We start from the raw sequence: 19002 nt of genomic DNA, 5'->3' as shown, positions 1-19002 counted from the left end.
CTACTTAAATAATTGAAGTTTTTATTAATCCCACAGTGGGTAAATTTGCATTATTACCACAGGAACCTTTAATTATTGAAGCACAAAATAAAAATAAACCAAAAATATCCATAAGTACTAGCTCTAAAAATGGCATTACTGCACATATCAGTGGTTTGCATGTAATTTTTAATGACTAGAAGCACTGATAAAGTGCTTTTATTGAACATAAACAGGACACAGCATGTATTGTAGTGTAGTTTAGTGTATTTTAGGGTCCAGTGTTCTCTGTGTGTCCTGAGAAAGTCGCTGTGTTCGCTCCGATGTTCTCCGTGGTCGTCGTGCCTCTGGTTAAAGTTTCTGTTTATGAGTGTGTTCAGCGTCACCTCGCCATCCTTCACGCCATGTTTATCACTGTGCAGTCATCATTGTCGCTCGCTGTGCTGATTGGCCGCTCCGTCGGCCAATCCGGATGTCGAGAAACTTTTTCCTGTTTTATTTCTGTTGTCGTTTATGTTGACACTGCCACTGCATGAAGTAATGACTCCCCTGTTTTTTTCTTTTCTTTTCTCATATTTTTTTTCACCCCCGAATGGACCCCGCCCTTCTTTTTCTGTTTTCTTCTCCATTTTTATCCCACCTACCTCTCTCCCCCTTTTGTTTTACTTCGTTGTTTGTTTTTGACGACAGCAAGTTGGAATAGATCAGGGTGACATCCCAGATCTCTCACAGGTCAGTGTACATCTCACTTTCCACCTCTTGCCTCCTCTCTCTTTCCTTCTCACCTTTTTTTCTTGTGTTTTCATTGCTCCCTCTGTGCTTCCATCTACCCATCCACTCACACCTCATCCCACCCCTTCGTATAAAACCCCGTCCTCACCCTCCCTTTTACCGATTGTTCGCTCCTTCCCACTCGTTTTTTATTTCAACCATCTTGTCTAACCCGATCTTACTGTTCAAATCTAGACAACTCCCCTCTGGTCTGATTGATTCTGCTTTCCTGCTCTGTCTTTTCCCCTCTAAATGCTCGTTATGGATCCGACAACAGGCCCATGTGTGCTAATGTGTCACGTGTTTGGAACAACAAGCTTTAGACCTTGAAAATCTACAAAAATAAGGATAATTGCAACAACAAAGGGCTCGGAAACAGGAACGGACCACATGGTTTCTGTTCCTATTCGTCAAGGATAACGTTGCTTTTTTAAATCTGATTGTGAATTCAGTGGAAGTGCTTGAAGCGTGTGTTTTTATCCTGCTAATGGTGCATGTGTGGACCTCTGAGACACTGTGGATTTATTAGGTTGGAACACATGAAGATACACAAAAATCTTGATAAATACTTGCTTAAAACTCTGCCTAACGACCTTTTATTTGTTGATTAGTTTGCGTTAGCTTAGCATATTCAAAATAGAAGCCATTTCCTTGGATCCAGTGGCCTGGAAATTGATCCAAAGCAGGACTGTGTTATTGGTTGTTGGAAATAAACAATGTTAAGTAGGTTTTTCTGTGGTTTCTAGCTCATTAAAGTGATTTTTTTTTCCAGCAAAAATGCAAACATTTAGTGGTTTCAGCTTGTAAAATTTGATGAATCCCTGCTCATCTCTGATTTGTACCACTGTACCATGAATAGTTTGTGTGATCATACAAACTATGCTGTGTAAAGACATCACCACTTATGTGCACAACTGTACCTCAACAATTTGTTGATTGGCTTGAGTTAGCTTAGCATATTCACAATAGGAACCATTTCTTTGGATCCAGCGAACTGAAATTGCTCAAGAGCGGGATGTTTTATTAGTTGTTATTAATCAATGTAAAGTAGGGGAAAAAAAACAAAAATATGAACTTTATGATGGTATAAAACAGTAAAAAGTAACTATTCCTCACATTTGAGAAGCTGGATTGAAGAATGTTTGACATTTTGCTTGACATTTAGTGGTTCCAGCTTCTAAAATTTGACAAAGCGCTGCTTATCTCCAATCTATTCACTGTAAACTGAATATTTTTTGTGTTTTGAACAAATCATCGTACAAACTATGTGGTGTAAAAACATCATCTTAGCTTTCAGTCACTTGGTTTGGCCACTGTTTTGATGCACACTGAGGTGTCTCAACAATTTCTGGATTAATTTAAGTTAGCTTAGCATTTTCAAAATAGAAGCCATTTCCTTGTATCCAGTGGACTGAAATTGATCAAGAGTAGGACTGTTTTATTAGTTGTTGTAATTAATTAGCGTAAAGTAGGTGGAATCTTGGGGAAAAAAACGGAAAGATACCAAGTTCGTGATGGTAAAAAACAGAAAAAAAAAGTCACAATTCCTCACATTTAAGAGGCTGACTGAAGTATGTTTGACATTTTGCTTGAAAAACATTCAGTTTTCTTCAGCTTTCTGTGACACAATTAGTTAATCAAATACTATTTTCAGCTCGTTTAAGTGATTATTCCGGCAATAATGCAAACATTTAGTGGTTTCAGCTTCTAAAAGGTGATGAATCGCTGCTCATCTCTGAACTCTATCACTGTACACTGAATATTTTTGTGTTTTGGACAAGTCATCGCATAAACATTGAGGTGTGTTAAATTATGGTACACATTCTGATGGTAGTATCCCAACAATGCACGGTTGGATTGGAATGAAATTTGGTTTATGCATTCATGGTCCCCAGAGGATTAATTATAATCACTATTTATGCTAACTATCTAATGTGAGAGCATGCTAGTTTGCTAAATTACCCCCTAAACACTAGCATGCTTATGTTTGCATTTACCCAGCTGTGCAGCCTCTCGGGCCTGCTAGCATAGCAGGCTGTAGGCTGTTATTTCATAGAGTAATTCATCTAAATAATAAGCCACTGGGTCTGCTACATTTATTTCACAATACAGAGCAACATTATGGTGCTAATCCAGATTTAATGCAGCTTCTTTGTCTCTGGCAGCCAACTCAGTTTACTGCCAAGAAGAGTTCAGATACCGCCACCATGCATTGGCAGATGCGTCCACTTTACACTCAGGTTATTCAGGTATCGGGATCAGGAGGGGGAAACTTCAATTGCCGCAATCCTCGGCTGACAGTTAATGAAATAATCATTAACTTCCGCTCTAATTAAATTGGCAGGTACTTAATTGACAACTTTTTTTTTTTTAATCGCGCTAACGGTGATGCATTACGACAAAACGAACTCGTAGTCAAACTGCTGGAGTCACTGAGTTTTTCTTCTCCCCCCACTTCTGTCGCAGAAAACAAAAGGATCATACATTGTAGGTGGTGGGTTGCATACTGTACTGCTTAACCCCTGCATGACCACTGCTTCCAGTGTGTATGTATGTGCAGCCATACACACTCACCCGGAGCACTCTGAGGCATGCTCTCCCTCTTTTTCCCCCCGCTATGGAGTGATCTGGTGTCGACTCGGTGCGGTGTGTGTGTGTGTGTGTGTGTGTGTGTCGGCCTCAGGTGGCTTGCTTGTAGCTTTTCAAACTGCACACACTGAGCTCTGGCACGACAAGCAAAAGGCCACGAAACCTCATGAATAGGAAATGAGGCTTCACCCCTCCCGCCCCCTCCGTCTTCATCTGCATGAAAGAATCTCCGCGCCGGGTCTTGGACTCGCTCATCTGAATTCCATCCCCCTCCTCAGATGTTGTTTATTTGTCGTGCACAGCGCCGTCGCTCCAACATGCATGGTGCTTCAATGGTGAATGACCCGAGCATTGCATAGTATAGTCAAGAAGAAAAGGAACACAAGAGAGGAGAAAAGGGGGATTCTGGCTTTATTTTCCCTTCCAAACTTGGAGCTGTCACCAGTTTACGAGGCAGACGCCCTGCAGAAAGAGTGCGAGCTAATATTGACACACACTGTCTTCTTCTCCCTCTATTCAAACCTAGTGACAGTTAAAGATGGACTCTTTCTCCTCTGTGAGCTGCTGTTTCTTTAACAACCAGGCAACAGTTTGGCGAGAACCCACCGTCTAGCCAGCCGCCGACTCACAAGCCAAAAACGCCTCCCGAATGTGTGTGTGTGTGTGTGTTTGCATACATGTCTGCAGCCCTCCTGACAGCACACTTTGCATTCTTGCGGATGGAGAGGCAGACATGACGTTGTCATATTTTCACAGTGGAAGAATTTCCCCTCCTCTCTGCTCGGCTCAACCAGAGAATGTCTCTTTTTTTGTTGTTTTGTTGTTTTTTTCCTGCATGTTAAGTCGTGGAGAGCGGCTGATCGTATACTTAACAACGCAGCTGTCTGGCTCACTTTTGCCCTCTTGTTTCCTGTGGTCTTTTTAGCAGTAATGAGGCGCTTAACGAGCGCAGGAAGACGCAGCGTTGTGAACAATCGGGGCTGAGCTTGAATCTGTTATCTGAGGTAGCGTAGCAACAATCCCCAAGTAACCTGCTCGCTAACTTCAGTCATATTTAGAGCTTCTCACTGCTGACCTCAGTTGTTTTTATCGGCAAGTAATTAGGTAAAGGATAAAAGATAAGAAGTGTAAATCTCAATCCCCACGTGGCATAAATGCAGGGAGATTTAGTGAAAGTGCGGCAGAGACGTGCTGACATGTCGGTATGTGCAGGTATGTCAGGACCTGGAGACAATGAGGGAAACAGAGAAGAAATGATCGGCCTCTGCTCGCGTCAAGTCAGGAGACGAAGGCGCGAACCTCTCTCCACCTTTTCCCCTTCACTCTTTGTTTTTCAGCCTCCTCCTTTGTTCTCTCTCTCTCCTTTGAGTCTGCTGCTAACAGTGCGAGTGTTTGCTGCATGTTGCCATGGCTATTCTTGGAGCCTGATGCACTCTGTTACCTTCCTGTGAGACCAACTAACTCTGGGTGCTGTGCTCGTCTATGTGTGTGTGCTACTGTATGTGTAGGCGGGGCTTTGTGCAGATGAGAGAAACTGCAAAAGAGAAAGATTCTCCAAAAACAAAAAAAGTTGAGTGAATTTCCTTCATCTTTGTACTCGTTCCTCTCTCAGGCCCCCAGCAGCCTCCTGGAGGCTTTGGAGCAGCACCTGGCCTCTCTGGAGGGCAAGAAGACCAAGGAGCTGAACGCAGACACCAGGTAGACGTCTTAATTGCCTGTCAGTTGCATCAGGTTTTGTTGCATGGCAGTTCAAACCCCTTTTTAAAAATAACTCTTGAAAACATCACAATGCTTCCCCCAGTTGCTCATCTGCTCTATTTCCTCCTCATCGCTGCAGAGCATCAACCCTGTCCAGCGCCGTCTCGTCTCTGTCCTCCACCGGCATGTCCTTCAGCCGCATGGACGAGAAGGAGAAGCAGCAAGCCCTGGAAGAGGAGCAGGCCAGATTGCAGGCTCTTAAGGTAACACATTTCACACATTTAGGCCAAATCGCTTCTGAATCGCAGGGTCAGAGCTGTGGCGGCGGAAAGGCCAGCGGCGGCAGGCCGAGCAGTTTACCGCCGTCGCCTTTTACAAGTGACTTTCCAAGTGACTTTCCAAGTGACATCAATTGAGGCAATTTATCAGATTTCCTGCAGCTCCCTCTGGAGATGCAGCCGTGCAAGCAGACACAACATGGAGGGGAGCTGTCTTCCCCAAGTCCCAAACAGCCACAGAAGCAGATTGCTGAGATTTGATAATAGGTGTGTGTGATATATTTACAGATCGGTGGAGCTGGAACAACGACCAAAATAACAAGAAAAGCATCAAGAGAGCGCAGTACTCCTCCAAGGCTGCTCATTCCCCCATATGGCATTGTCAGAAATGCAGCTTTTTTCTTTTTTTCTTTTTTCTTTTTTTTTTTTTTAGAAATGCAGCATTTGTTTGTTATTTATTACTCCACCAAGGAAGGTGACGGAGTAATGTGACAATCGGCGTTGGTTTGTCTGTCTGTCTGTCTGTTAGCAACATTACTCAAAAGCAGACTAATACATTTGGATGAAATTTTCAGGGAAGGTCAGAAATGACTTAAGGACCAAGTGATTAGATTTTGGCAGTGATGCAGCTTATAGTCTTAAACAAATCCACAGATATGTTTAAGATTTCTGTATAATTGCCAGATAGCAGCACAGCGTCACTGAGGCCATGGCAACAAGTGAATGGTACATCAGTTTCCTGCTGCCAACCACACGAATGCGATCGTCACTCCGTTATGTTCCTTGATGGAGTAACAAACAGATCTATCAGAGCCTCGCAAAATCAGCAAACCAAAATGCATTCTCTGGTGTCTAAAAAACGCCTTCATGAACTTTTACTGGTTAATAAAGCCGTCCGTATGTTAAAAATTGGGCTGGTTGTGATGACACGGAGATGAGCGATTCATGCAGTAACATCTTGGCTCACGTCGTCGTTAGATGTCATCGACCGAGAGCCAATCGTCTGCAGGCTGCCGCCTCATCCGCCTCGTACCTGTTCACTCCAGTTAGCACATTAACACCTGGCGCTTCAGATGTTCCGTTACACAGTCAAATCAGATCTATCAGAGCCTGAAATATGTACAATCAGCATGCATTGTTCCTTTCTTGTGTTGTTCTTCATTCAAATACAAAATTTCAGATGTAACTTGGATCTTTAGCATCAAATCAAATATAGTACATAAAAGTCTTTAAGTGGTTCCTGATGATTTTTGCATTGCTTGTTAATACATTTAGTTTTTTTTTGTTTTTTTTTTACACAAACTCACATTTGCAGAAGTTGAAAGCCCTCGGACTTTTTACAGACTCATTTTATAATTGAACCCACTTGTACGGGAGGGTGTCGGTGTCGAGCATGAAATGAAAGTAAGATGTGGCAGATTTTGTTGGATCCGGTGAGAGGAGAAGTTTGTGCAGGCAGAGGTTTGATCCTCGGAGCTAAAGAATCACAGAAAAATCAGCTCAAATGACAAAGTGTAGCTGCAGACATTGGCCCAGATAGAAGAATTGGGCTGTTTTAGCAGAAAGAAGAAACTAGAAATCTGCAGCAGCGACGCTCGAGCCCTCACTAATAACATATTATTTTAATGCAAAAATAAACACCGATCAGACCTAACATTATGACCACCTGCCTAATGTTGCGTTGGTCTCTGACCCATCGAGGTCTGGACTCCACCAGACCCCTGAAGCAGCAGATCCTTTAAATCCTGCAAGTTGTGAGGTTTGGTCTCCATGGATCAGACTTGTTTGTCCTCCACATCCCACAGATCCTGGATTAGATTGAGATCTGGGGAATTTGGAGACCAAGTCAACACCTCAAACTGGTTGTTGTGTTCCTCAAACCATTCCTGAGCCATTTTTGCTTTGTGGCACAGTGCATTATCCTGCTGAAAGAGACCACAGCCATCAGGGAATACCATGAAAGGGTGTACATGGTCTGCAACAATGCTTAGCTAGGTGATATGTGTCAGAGTATCATCCACATAGATGGAGGACCCAAGGTTTCCCAGCAAAACGTTGCCCAAAGCATCACACTGCGTGCAGCTAGAAGCAGAATAGTGCACACAGAGATGTTATTTTTGCACCTTCTTTCTTCTATTTTATATGTAACGTTTTGGAGTAATTTTAAGTCATTCTGGACATTCTTTGTAATGCATTTTGGACAGGTTTTAGTCATTTGGGACAGATTCGCCCTACTTTCAGACACATTTTGGACAAATTATGAGAATATTAGATAAGTTTTAGTCATTTTGGTCGAGATTTGGATAATTTGGGGCATTTTTTTCATAGTTTTGTTTGCTTGTAGTGATGTGCACAGCTGGTAGAAGATCAGTGTAGACATGGAAGAATACCAGCAAGATTTGCAAGTTTTTCTTTTTGTTAAATGAAAAGGTGATTCATCAGACCAGACCGACTTCTTCCATTGCTCCGTGGTCAAGTTCTGATGTCCATTGTTGGTCTTTCAGCGGTGCACAGGTTCAGCATGGACACCCTGACCCAGCTCCATACATAACAAACTGATCCACTGTGTATTCACAGAATGTTCTACCTGATCGGTAGCCTAGCCACGCTAGACCCATGTTCTGAAGACAAAAGGGTCTAGGACTGCTCGACAGGGAGGGAGGCGGGCTAAAAGGTTGTCTTTCAAATCACTCTGCAGCAATTGGGCAGGTATACAACCAATCAGTGCAACGAATAGGCTGACGTAGTTCCTAGAGCGCCGGCGGATTGTGGCTAAGTCCCATTAGCTTCCCAACCAGCGGAGCCAACTGGTATATTAAGGATTTGCCATATCCCGTCGGCATCAATGAAACACTTCAGTGCCGTCCTTTGTTTATCTTTCAAGTTGAATTTTAGCTTCAAATCTTTAAGGGCTGTGGCCAAAGCCGAGTCGAAAGATAACCGTTTATTGTGCGCCGGTTGTTTCTGTCAGAATTGTCGCACCTCTGTCGTCACTTAGTTACGCCCGCCTTCTGACTCTACACTTCATGGTGATTGGTCCGGCCAGTTTTAGGAGCATCCAGCCTCGAGCCTTATGGAGGGTAACTAGACCCACCCTGGCAGAGAATTAAATTCGTTGCCGTGGGTTGGCTAGCGCGGCTAGGCTACCTGATCAGTGTATGTATGGTGCTGTGGATTGTCCATTGTCTTTGCTGGTTGGTGAACTCCCGTCCAGGATAAAGGCCAGGAGTCTTAGTGGCGAGCCGAGCAATAGAAAAGTCAAGTGTAAAACGTGTTGACATTTCTTGCTCCAGCCCGGGGAGTCCTGCCTTCCAGCAGACTGTAACTGAGTAAGAGCAGTGAAGCTACAACACAAGCTCACAGCAGTGTGAATGGGAGTGTGTTAAGCATGCTTACATCCTGCCAGTAAAAGATACTGTATGTCTAGCGGTGTAGCCAGAGCTTTGTTGAGCTCTGCGTGTACACGAAGCATGTGTATGTACCGGCAGATTAGTCGCAGTGTATGTTGCCGGTGTGTTTTTGTTTGTGCGCGCGTTTTTGATTGGATTTTAGCGCGCTGTTTACTCTGTGCCCTTGGTTGCCCCGTTCCTGCCAAGGTCCACTGATTACCTCTGGGTTTAGCGAGAAAGGAGAGGGAAGATAAAGCGAGAGTGAGAACATAACGGAGTAAGAAAGAGAGTGAGAGCGCCGGGGTTAGCAGGGGTCGTCCAAACACTCCAGTCCAGCTGTCTGCGCTCTCTGGTGTCCATATGGGCTCAACACACACACATAGGAAAACACTTACACACTCAGCTACTGTCCAGCTGGGGCCTTAGCCCAAACAATAACAGCAGTTCCCATTTGTTCCTCGCTACACCGTCAGAATAAAAATGAAGAGGACTGGGCCTGGCTGGGGCCGGTACAGCAGGAGATTCTGTTTATTAATCCGCTCAGAATCCCTTTGAAAGGTGGTGGTGGAGGTTGTAAAGTGAGTTGGAGCATTTCCGTACCTTAACGTTGAATTAAAACAGCCGGGTGGTCATGTGTGGAGACGCCGTGAGAAGCTGCGTTTCCATTCCCTCTGTGCGGGGTGATAATTTGCGCTGCTGTTGTTCCATAAATTGCTTCGCTTCGTATACAAAACACAGCATGTCCTGAAAGAGGATTTAGGTTTTTAAAAAAATGACAGTTTTCCCACAGACTATTCCCACATGATAGGAGACAAATTCATTCATCCCCGTGGAGAAATTAGGTCATTGCTGCAGCAAATAATAAGATCTATCGGGAAATATAGGCAGATGGGATGTGAGCTCACGGAATAAGCAATAAAACAGCAAGAATGATAAAAACAAGGCGATGTATTCGCTTAGGGGACAGTCTAAAAACAGCAGCCCCAGGTTCTTCACGTTCTATAAAGTGCATGCAGAAACAGTATGGATTATTTCCCACTGCTTGTGATGCATTTTACATTTTAAAACTTGTCACAGAGAGTCATCTGCAGCTGCAGAGGAATAAGAAGTTGCTGACAGTCCGACGTCCCCGCTGTTACCAGCATGCATCAGACTGACCCCGAAGCAAAACATTCAAATTCATGCAAGAAATGAAAGTCTGGAGGAGGTGGGCAAATTCATACAACTGCAAATGTGTGGGAACACCTTCAAAGCGCTGTAGTGATGATCTTGGATCAGCAAGTAATATAACCTCTGGTGTTTTTCACGGCGTTATCCAGGTGGGTCTCTTACCTGAGAGCAGTGGTTAGCTGGTAGGCGTCGTGCAAACATCAGCAGTCCTTTTCCTCTGTCTGAGATAATGAGAAGCTAGTACAGTCACGTATTGAGTTCATCAGCTGAAATAAATGTAAAAATCAGAATCTGTTGCCGTTCTGTTCTTGACTGTGTCTGTTTAGCTGCAGCAGTGGCGGCGCTTTGCTGATGTTGGTGTATCTGTCACAGAGAGAACAATAGTCGGCATTTCAGCAGCACCTGGATCTCAGCAGGACAGGGTCAGACACTGTTTGAGGCGTGCTGGAGTTTCTAGCATCACAACAAAAAAAGTCCCTGGAAGCCGTTCTAATTAGTTTTAAAGTGCTTTAAACTAATAGTCTATCATTTTATTGTTGCGTATGCTGAATCCCACACCACCAGGACAACCTTGGCAGGCAAGTCCTAGCAGTAAACTGACTTTGGAAATTTAGTTGGGTGCAGGCCTGGCTTTGAGTCTTACATCTGCAGCCAGTAACTAGCTGAATACCACCAAAGCACACGTATGTAACTTTTTCCTTTACAACTTTTCACTCATCGTGACTGGGCATTGTGCATTTTTGAGGTGAGTTGCCTGACAAGAGTTTCCAAACAAACACGGCTCAAAGGAGTTGTTTTTGTGCCGCCTTCAGTGCGTGTCCTCGCGATGTGTCAGTTTCTAGAATTTGAGCAAACTGGAAACAGAAGTCTTATTCATTGCGGTGGGAAACGTCTGTTTTTTTCCGTCGTCTTCCTGATCACATTCTGCCGTTTTTCTCACTCTGTGCATGTATGTGTCTTCCAGGACCAGCGCCTGAAGGAGATCAGCATGCAGACTCCACCCTCTGCCTCCCCCAGCAGCCAGTCGATAGGCAGCGCCAACAACAACCACATCACACAAACCCCGGAGTTGTTCAGCTCCACGCTGTCTGCCAACAGGTGCACACACACTCAAGCAGGCAAACAAACAAGCGAGCACACCGACAAATGTTCAGCTGCTCGTACAGTCAGACATCCACCACGCAATCAGCTGAAAGTACATTTTTACTGCACTGCTTGTATGGAAGTGTGACCGTGAGCAAAAAATTCACAGTATTTTAATGAAGAAGTCAGGCTGGGGTTTACTTTTTCTGTCATCTCATGCAGTTTAGATGACACATAGTAAAACTGGCCCTTTGTTGAGATGTCCTGCCACAAAAACACCCCATCTTGGTTGACTGAAATCATGCCTGCTTATTAATAAATAAAATCTATACATGCTATCTCCAGATGAACTAAATCAGCCACAGTGCATTGAGTGGTCCCTAGCCTTGTCAGCCTAAATGACTCAAACAAACACTAAAAGCTAATGTTTGCAGATAGGGATACCCCAGTGACTTCTTTATTTTTGTCCCTAAGAACCAAAAAGGGGAATTTAAATTAACAAAAAAACCCAGCTGCATCGCTTGCATTTACTGCTGCTCTGTCACTTCTCCTGACGTCAACAACTTATAAAATGTACGCTTGACTTTTTAGACGTCTGTTTGAACAATTGCAGCCACATCAGACTTCTTTCTCCTTGTTACCATCCAAGTAACCATCCAAAAAAAATCCCCAAAAATCGACCAGCGGACCTGGAAACTACAGCCTTACTGCAATGCCTTGTTTACACAGAAAGCACTTTGGCTGTGTTCTTAGGTTGTCTATCTCCCATGAGTCTGACAGAATAGATCGTCTCCTATTTTAATCAATTCTGCAGGATATACTCGTGCTGTTTTACCCCCACTATAAGCCCGTAGACACAAACCAAAGCCTATTTTTTTACGCTCGAAGCTCCTTTTCCTGTGTTTGGTGAGTAACTACAGTGTACTGTTCCCAAAACGAGCGTGTCCTACAGCCGAATACTGAGCCTGAACGCACCGATGCTGCTGCTTCGTTAATGTGCAGCTCTAACGAGTCCTTCTGTGCAGACACAGTACGACTTTTCCCATTATTGTGGTATTTAAAACTGATCCACAGCTGAAGATGAGGTTGTCAGGTGTTCTGTGAGACAATAAAAACCCATCTGTTGCTGGAGGTAGTTTCATGCACACTACTGTTCAAAAGTTTGGGGTCATCCGGACAATTTCATGTTTTCAGTGGAAAGTCACACTTTTATTCATGTGCTAACATAACTGCACAAGGGTTTTCTAATCATCAATGAGCCTTTCAACACCATTAGCTAACACAATGTAGCATTAGAACACAGGAGTGATGGAAATGTTCCTCTGTACCTCTATGGAGATATTCCATTAAAAATCAGCTGTTTCCAGCTAGAATAGTCATTTACCACATTAACAATATCTAGACTGTATTTCTAATTAATTTAATGCCATCTTCAATGCAAAAAGCTGCATTTCTTTCAAAAATAAGGACATTTCTGAGTGACCCCAAACTTTTGACAGTAGTGTGTGTCTGGTTGTAGTTTAATTGTCGATATTATGCTTCAGAATGTATTTAGGGCTGAACAAGAGGCTCCCTGATGGCGACAGACAAGAATAAAAAAATTAAAAGTGGCTAAAATGTTTACATGAGCTTGAAGAAATGTTATTTTTTGTGTTCTTCTCCAGAACGAGCAGCGAGTTTGATCTTCATGAACAGCTAAAATATGCTAAAAACAATCTTTTTATTGCTTTGAGTTTCAAACCGCCCTCCGTCTGCCCACAGAAATCCAAAAATAGATCTGTATGTAAACTCTGTATGCATTTTAAAACTCCGTAGGCTGCTTCAGATTTCTTCCCAAAACAAAACAGAAAAAAAAGATCCCAATCCCTTGTATTGCATCTGTGACAGACTCCAGCGGTAACAGAATTAAAGTCAGACTATTTATTCTCGATACCGACGTGCGCGGACTGTAACGCGCTCTGAATTTACTGCTCCTAACTGTTTTATTGCTCCGCGGAAGTTTTTACAGCCCTTCAGAGGGAGAGGATTAATCTTTATCTGTGACAAACGAACATTTTTACTGGTGGCTTTAGCTATTTATGCTCCATTGATTAAATATTAATGCTCCGTCTCCATCTGTCTCTCCATATCTCTCTTCCCTTTTTCTCCTCATCTCTTGCTTGATTTATTTTTGCCTTTTTCTTCCCCTCGCTGTTTTCATCTCTCCTCTCACTTCTTCTTCTGTGGCTCTTCCGTCCTTCCATCCCGCTCTTTCTCCTCCTTTAACTCCTCAGCGTGCCCAATCTGAACAGTGACCTGTTTGATCTTCAGCCGGCCTTCATCCCCGCTGTGCAGAGCACTCCCTCCATCTCCACCGTCAACAGTGCCTGGGGAGGTACGTCACCCGCACAAAAACGCACATTTACACATGTATGAAGGCCGAAATGAGCCGCACACCTAGCCTACGTGCACATGCAGATGTTCACAGGTGGATTTAATTCTGAAATATTCCCCCTGGCCAGCCGTGCTCCTGTCTGCCCATCCAACTGTCTGACCATTCATTTCTCTTTTTATGGAATCCATCTATCCACCCGCTCTCTCCTGAAACTAATGTTGCATGACCCAGCCAGCCTCTTGTGTTGAGACTCAGTAAAACAAGTTTTTTTTGCAGGTGTTTTCCTTGTAAAAACACGCAGTTTTTCGTCCCCAGCTCAAGGAAAGGAACATCAGCCGAGATCCATCCGGCCGCTCCTCGTTTTCTTGTTTGTCGGTGTGGAAAATGCAGCTGAAATGCTGACTTCCCCTTCCACGTATTAGCTTCACTGTACAGTACAGCCTGTGTTTTTTCATGCAAGACCCAGCGTTGACATATCAGCTGCCTCGAATCCAACACTGCAGCACAAAGATGCATGCGGAGGCTCTGTTAAAGTATTAAAGGCTTTATGACGGGATTATATTGAAGCAGTTTATTAAGAGATTGGTCAGAAATTCACATTCTTCGCTTAGGTGTCAGCCCTTCACGCTATCGGTCGAGATAAGAACCCCTCAGCTTTTCCCAAAAATAACACAAAGGATGCTTCTTTAAACATCCAAGGTTGTAAATGTGAAAGAGCTGGTGAGGTTTTTAGTCCGATTATAGACAGGAGATGTACTTTGCTTGGTTAAAGGAATGTACTTACACATAATTAGTGAGCTTAAAATGGATTAAAAGCTGGATTTTGTTACCTTTTTAGCTTCATATTCTACCAACAAACATGAGGGCGGTATTAAGCTTGTCGTTTAATTCTCAACAAGAGGCATATTTTTCCAAAATGTCAAATTGTTCCTTTACATAAATTGCATTTTAGTCAAGGCAAGAAGGCTGTTATCCACTGCAGGAACTTGCAAGCTGTTTCAGGGAAGGTTTAGTCCTTCGAGTGTGTTCTGACTGCAGTAATGATACCTGTAGAACCCGTTTCAGGGCTTTTTTTTTTTAAATTAAAGAACCGAACAAAACAAACTGCTGTTGGGGACATGATACTTATTTGTTCAGCTTGGCAAGGAGACCAAATGAAACGTTTTCTGCCCTTTTGATTGTCTTGTTGAGGAGCAGTTTACTCTTCTGTAGCATCACTAGGAACAGGATGAGTTATTTGGATTGGGGCTACAAAGTAAAGAGAAAGAGCTGATTGTGAGGCTGTAGAATGCTCCAAGTTCCTGCAGAAGAAAGCCACGTAATAAAATTTGCAAAGCCCAAAGTCTGCAATTTAGGAAAAGTATTTGCCCCCTACAGAAATCTTCTACTTTTGCCTAATCACACATTCAGCACCAGTAATGGTGCCAAGGCACAATTGCGAACTACTGGTGTTCAGAAAAGTAAGGTGACATTAGAAAACCTTTTTCTAGTTATAGAATTGCTTTCTAGCACTTTCACTATCAGTGACATCATGCTTGTTAATACTTATTGGGGCGTTTCACAGAGATTTTTTTTTGCATCGGATCCCACAAAGGCACCGCTCTCCCAGGCTTCGAGCTCTAATCCCCAAAAGGGATGAAGACAAAGAAAAAACAAAAGGTGCATCAGTGGATTTTCTCGTGCATAGGCTTAACTCTCCTCTGAAAGCCTGACATTCCCAGCAGCCCTGTACAGAATCCCAAGTTACTAAGCAACAACAATGGCAGTGCATTGAGAACTGTTATGTCCACGATGCTAATCTAATGGTATTAGTTTAGCAGGAGGTGGGGGAATCCTCACTAGAGCCAAGCTGACCACGTTGGTTCACTCTGATGTACACTACCATTCAAAAGTTTGGGGTCACTTAGAAATGTCTTAATTTTTGGAACTCGAGGAAGGTGTGAGGTGACGCTAACATTTACAGGAAAAAGTCGCCTTTGTGTTTCCATTGTGGTGTAAGATCAGACAGGTTCGACCGCAATGTTGACAACTATACCAACTAATATTGACTCTGAATATATCAGCTAACTCCAGTTCTATCAGCACGAAGGAAATACAGCAGAGACTTTGTTATCTTAACATTCACTACCTTTCAAAAGTTTGGGGTCACTTAGAAACGTCACTACTGTTGAAAGAAAAGCATTTTTTCCCATGAATATAACATTAAATGAATGATAAATCCAGTCTCGACGTTGCTAATGTGGTAAATGACTATTCTAGCTGGAAACGGCTGATTTTTAATGGATCTCCATAGAGGTACAGAGGACCATTTCCAGCAACCATCACTCCTGTGTTCTGATGCTACATTGTGTTAGCTAATGGTGCTGAAAGACTCATTGATGATTAGAAAACCTTTGTGCAATTATGTTGGCACATTAATAAAAGTGTGAGTTTTCATGGAAAACATGAATATGTCTGGATGACCCCAAACTTTTCAATGGTAGTTTACATATCTGCAGCTGTTTCTTCTGTACAAAAGTGTCAGATGAAGCGAGTGCTATCTCATGCAGCTTGAACACCACCACCAGGACCTTAATCAGTCATATTTAACTGCATTCCTCAGGACTGGAGAGCCAGCCTCTGCAGCAGACCGCCTCGGCCATGACCGTAGATTTCGATGCCGTGTTTGGGAATAAAGCCACACCCAGTAACAACGGCCCACAACCTGCAGCCGGTAAAGCCCTCACTGTCCGACTGTCCGGACAGACCCGAAAACTAAAACCTCTTGGCTTTTGCTGGCAGTGCAAGCGTAGCATTTAACTAACCCCTCTGTCTAGCTCCAGCAGCTTGTGGTTGCTCCTGCGACTGGATGGGCGTTCTGTAGCTTTCTAGCTCTGCTGTTTGAAATCTTATAATTCACCCAAAGGCTTTGAGAAAAGTTTCAAATCCAGAGACGAGGGATCAGCTGACTTCAAATTCAGTAGATTTTGAGATTTCAAATCTTCAAATCCTGAAAAACCAAATTGATCTTTTAGTTTGAGAATAGTCTGTGTGGTTTGATGAACCACTCAACTGTCATCAGATTTTCATTTTGCTAGCTGATGATTTGCACGGGAACATATGAAGGGTCTGGAAGCAGAGTGGTCTGACCCACTTTCTGTAGTTTTTGGGTTCGAAGTTTAGTGTTTTGTAGAACGGTCTAACAGTCCACTGTAACACTGTATTTCGGTTGCGGGTTAGACCACTTGGCCACTAAAGTCTAGACCATAAAATATTACAGAAATTATGTAAAACTCTTCTATTTTTTGTGAGCGAGACCTCTCTGCTTCGAACCCCCTCACATAACATCACGATTTCCTACACAGACTGCTTGACAACATGTGTTTTCAGGGCTTTTTAAGGGTAATATGTTACCTGAAAAAGTTAAAAAGTTACCCCATCCCAGGCCTGCTTTTGCCTTTGTCTTTTTCTTCCAGTTAGCAAGATTACTAACCTCTAAAAAATGATAAAATGCTCAAGTTAAATCTGTTTATGTTGGTGTTTCACTGTGTTTTATTGACTTTAACGTGACGCTTTGTGAGTCTTATCAATTATAAAGCAATTCTGAAAAGGGAAATTAATAATTTGCATCTTTATTATTTAATAGTTGACCGAAATCTTTGAATCCAGGGTAAAATGAAGTCTTGAAAGGCAGAGATGATGTGTAGGAACCTCTCCTGTTGTGACTTCCCGCCTGTTATGCTAACAGCTTTAGACTGATGGCTCTTAAGTGTTGCAGGTCTGAGACTTTGGCTCCGTTCCCTCCTATTAGCTCACTTTCTTTTAACCTCTCAGCAACTGACACAATCAATCTCGGCGCTTCTCAACCCTTTTGGGTCCCGAGACGCTCCTGCAAAGCGTATAATTTTAAAGCAGATAACAGCGACTGCCTGCGGAGGTCATCTAAAGACTATTTTCATCATAAAGGCAGACAGAAGTTCAGAAAGAGGTGTAGGTTTAAACTTCAGGAGCTCAAACAGAAGTTACCGTGTGGGACTCTGGGACTCTTTGGTGACAAGTGGCGTCGTGTTAAGCCATGGTTCCTTCATTTCACAGGTTTGGGTAGAAAACATTTCAACACCTTGTGCAGAAAAGTGAAGGATTTTTGAGAACCCAAAAGCGAACAGGGCTTAGAGACTTTTTCAGGAACACATGAAACGCTGTAAGACTTTCAGAACCTTTTCGGGAACCTTTCGCGGCACTCAGGAAATTTTCCAAAAACATTTTTAGGAACTTGTATGCTTTTTCTTGAAAACTCAAGAACCTTTTTGAGACTGTATCAGCTCAAGAACTTTTCCGGATAGCCAGGCACCTTTTAATTTAATCAAGAACCTCTTAAGGAAACTTTTTAAGAAACCCTTCCAACAAACCGTACACAATTCCCAGGCGCCAAGCTTGCTAGTCATTTTAGTTCAGGGGCCAAATACAGATAATAACCTATAAATAACGAATGTTTCCCTTTGTTTTAGTGCAAAAAAGTACGTTCTGAAAATGTTTGCATTTAAGAAACTATCTTTTTTACGAAACATCAACAATATTATGCCTCAGTTTATCATTTAACACATTACAACTTACAGATCACAGAGTATCTGGAACTGAACGATCTACTATCTTAACATATGATCAACTCGTCAAGATGTAGAAATTATTTTAAGTTTATGTTCATTTCCACATTTGTGTAGTATTCCTGACCACTGAACTGACACACCGCACAAACTAAACTATGAAGGAACAAGGCCAAGTTATAAAATTGTATATAAAAGTTGTAGCCATTCATAAACAATAGGACTTCACCAAACCTGATTGATGTTTTATTGCACCAATGCCCTTAAATATTTCCACAGTAAATAGTCATTTTCACAGAACTTTGTTCTCCAGAGTGCAAAAGAATCTGAAGCAGCATTTTACTTCCAATCGGCTTACTCGTTGTTTATTAGCTCATGAAATTTAGCATCTTTTTTCTGTCTTAAGAGGTCACTGTCCTGGAATAGCTTTCAATCTGTTTTACTGTTTATGTGTGTATCATGTACGCGTTACAAGGTCTCTCTTGTAAAAGAGATTCGTAATCTCAAAGGGACTTCCTGTTTAAATGAAGGTAAATAAACAATCTTTTTTACACATTGCAAAGTCGTCCAGCCGGATTAGACTCTCCAAGTGGGGTCTTCCTCCAGTGACTATTTCAGGACGAAACTTCATCAAAATTTCTGCTCGTCAGTCAGCATCAGTAATCAGAAATTTGTCCGAATTTATCAAGCAGTTGTTTGAGTCAAAGCACTTATTAGGACGACTCAATCAACACAGAGTCATCCTGCAGAGGCAGATCACTAAATATGCCAAAAGGAAAGCCTATCCTAAAATCTCCCAAATGAAATCCTGGCCGTCTTTTGCCACATTATTTTCCTCACTGGGCAGAATTAGTCGTGTTTGCGCAGCTGTAGCGTCACCTCTTCAAATGTTTCCTTTCGTATTCGGGTGATTTCTGGCTTGTTCTAATCTGGTGTAACCTCGCCGGTCTCTGCTTGCTCTGCTCAGATTTAACAGTTGGAGGCTTGTGGTCCTGGCTTTGGACGGACTAACTTCTTTCTATTAATAGAGCTTGTGTTGAAGCTGCAACTACCAATACACCATCTGGGCGGCTGGCAGCATCTCACAG

General features: G+C 42.8%; 1 protein-coding gene across 7 annotated transcripts in view; it reads left to right on the top strand.

The window, feature by feature from the left end:
* si:ch211-200p22.4 (phosphatidylinositol-binding clathrin assembly protein) overlaps positions 1-19002 on the top strand; it is a 119210-nt gene that overhangs the window by 75042 nt on the left and 25166 nt on the right. For 2 of the 7 annotated variants that reach the window (XM_051944151.1, XM_051944149.1), the window contains exons 8-14: positions 670-711; positions 3217-3237; positions 4952-5037; positions 5177-5300; positions 10839-10972; positions 13231-13331; positions 15934-16044. In XM_051944151.1, coding sequence (XP_051800111.1) covers positions 670-711; positions 3217-3237; positions 4952-5037; positions 5177-5300; positions 10839-10972; positions 13231-13331; positions 15934-16044 — 619 coding nt within the window. The remainder of the gene's footprint in view (positions 1-669; positions 712-3216; positions 3238-4951; positions 5038-5176; positions 5301-10838; positions 10973-13230; positions 13332-15933; positions 16045-19002) is intronic. The other 5 variants (XM_051944152.1, XM_051944150.1, XM_051944154.1 and 2 more) reach the window with 5 other exon arrangements.

Source organism: Acanthochromis polyacanthus, chromosome 23 (genome assembly GCF_021347895.1).
Source record: "Acanthochromis polyacanthus isolate Apoly-LR-REF ecotype Palm Island chromosome 23, KAUST_Apoly_ChrSc, whole genome shotgun sequence".
In the NCBI taxonomy this organism is placed as follows: Eukaryota; Metazoa; Chordata; class Actinopteri; family Pomacentridae; genus Acanthochromis; species Acanthochromis polyacanthus.
Note: the sequence above shows the minus strand (reverse complement) of the source record. Positions and strands in the feature narration are given on the sequence as shown.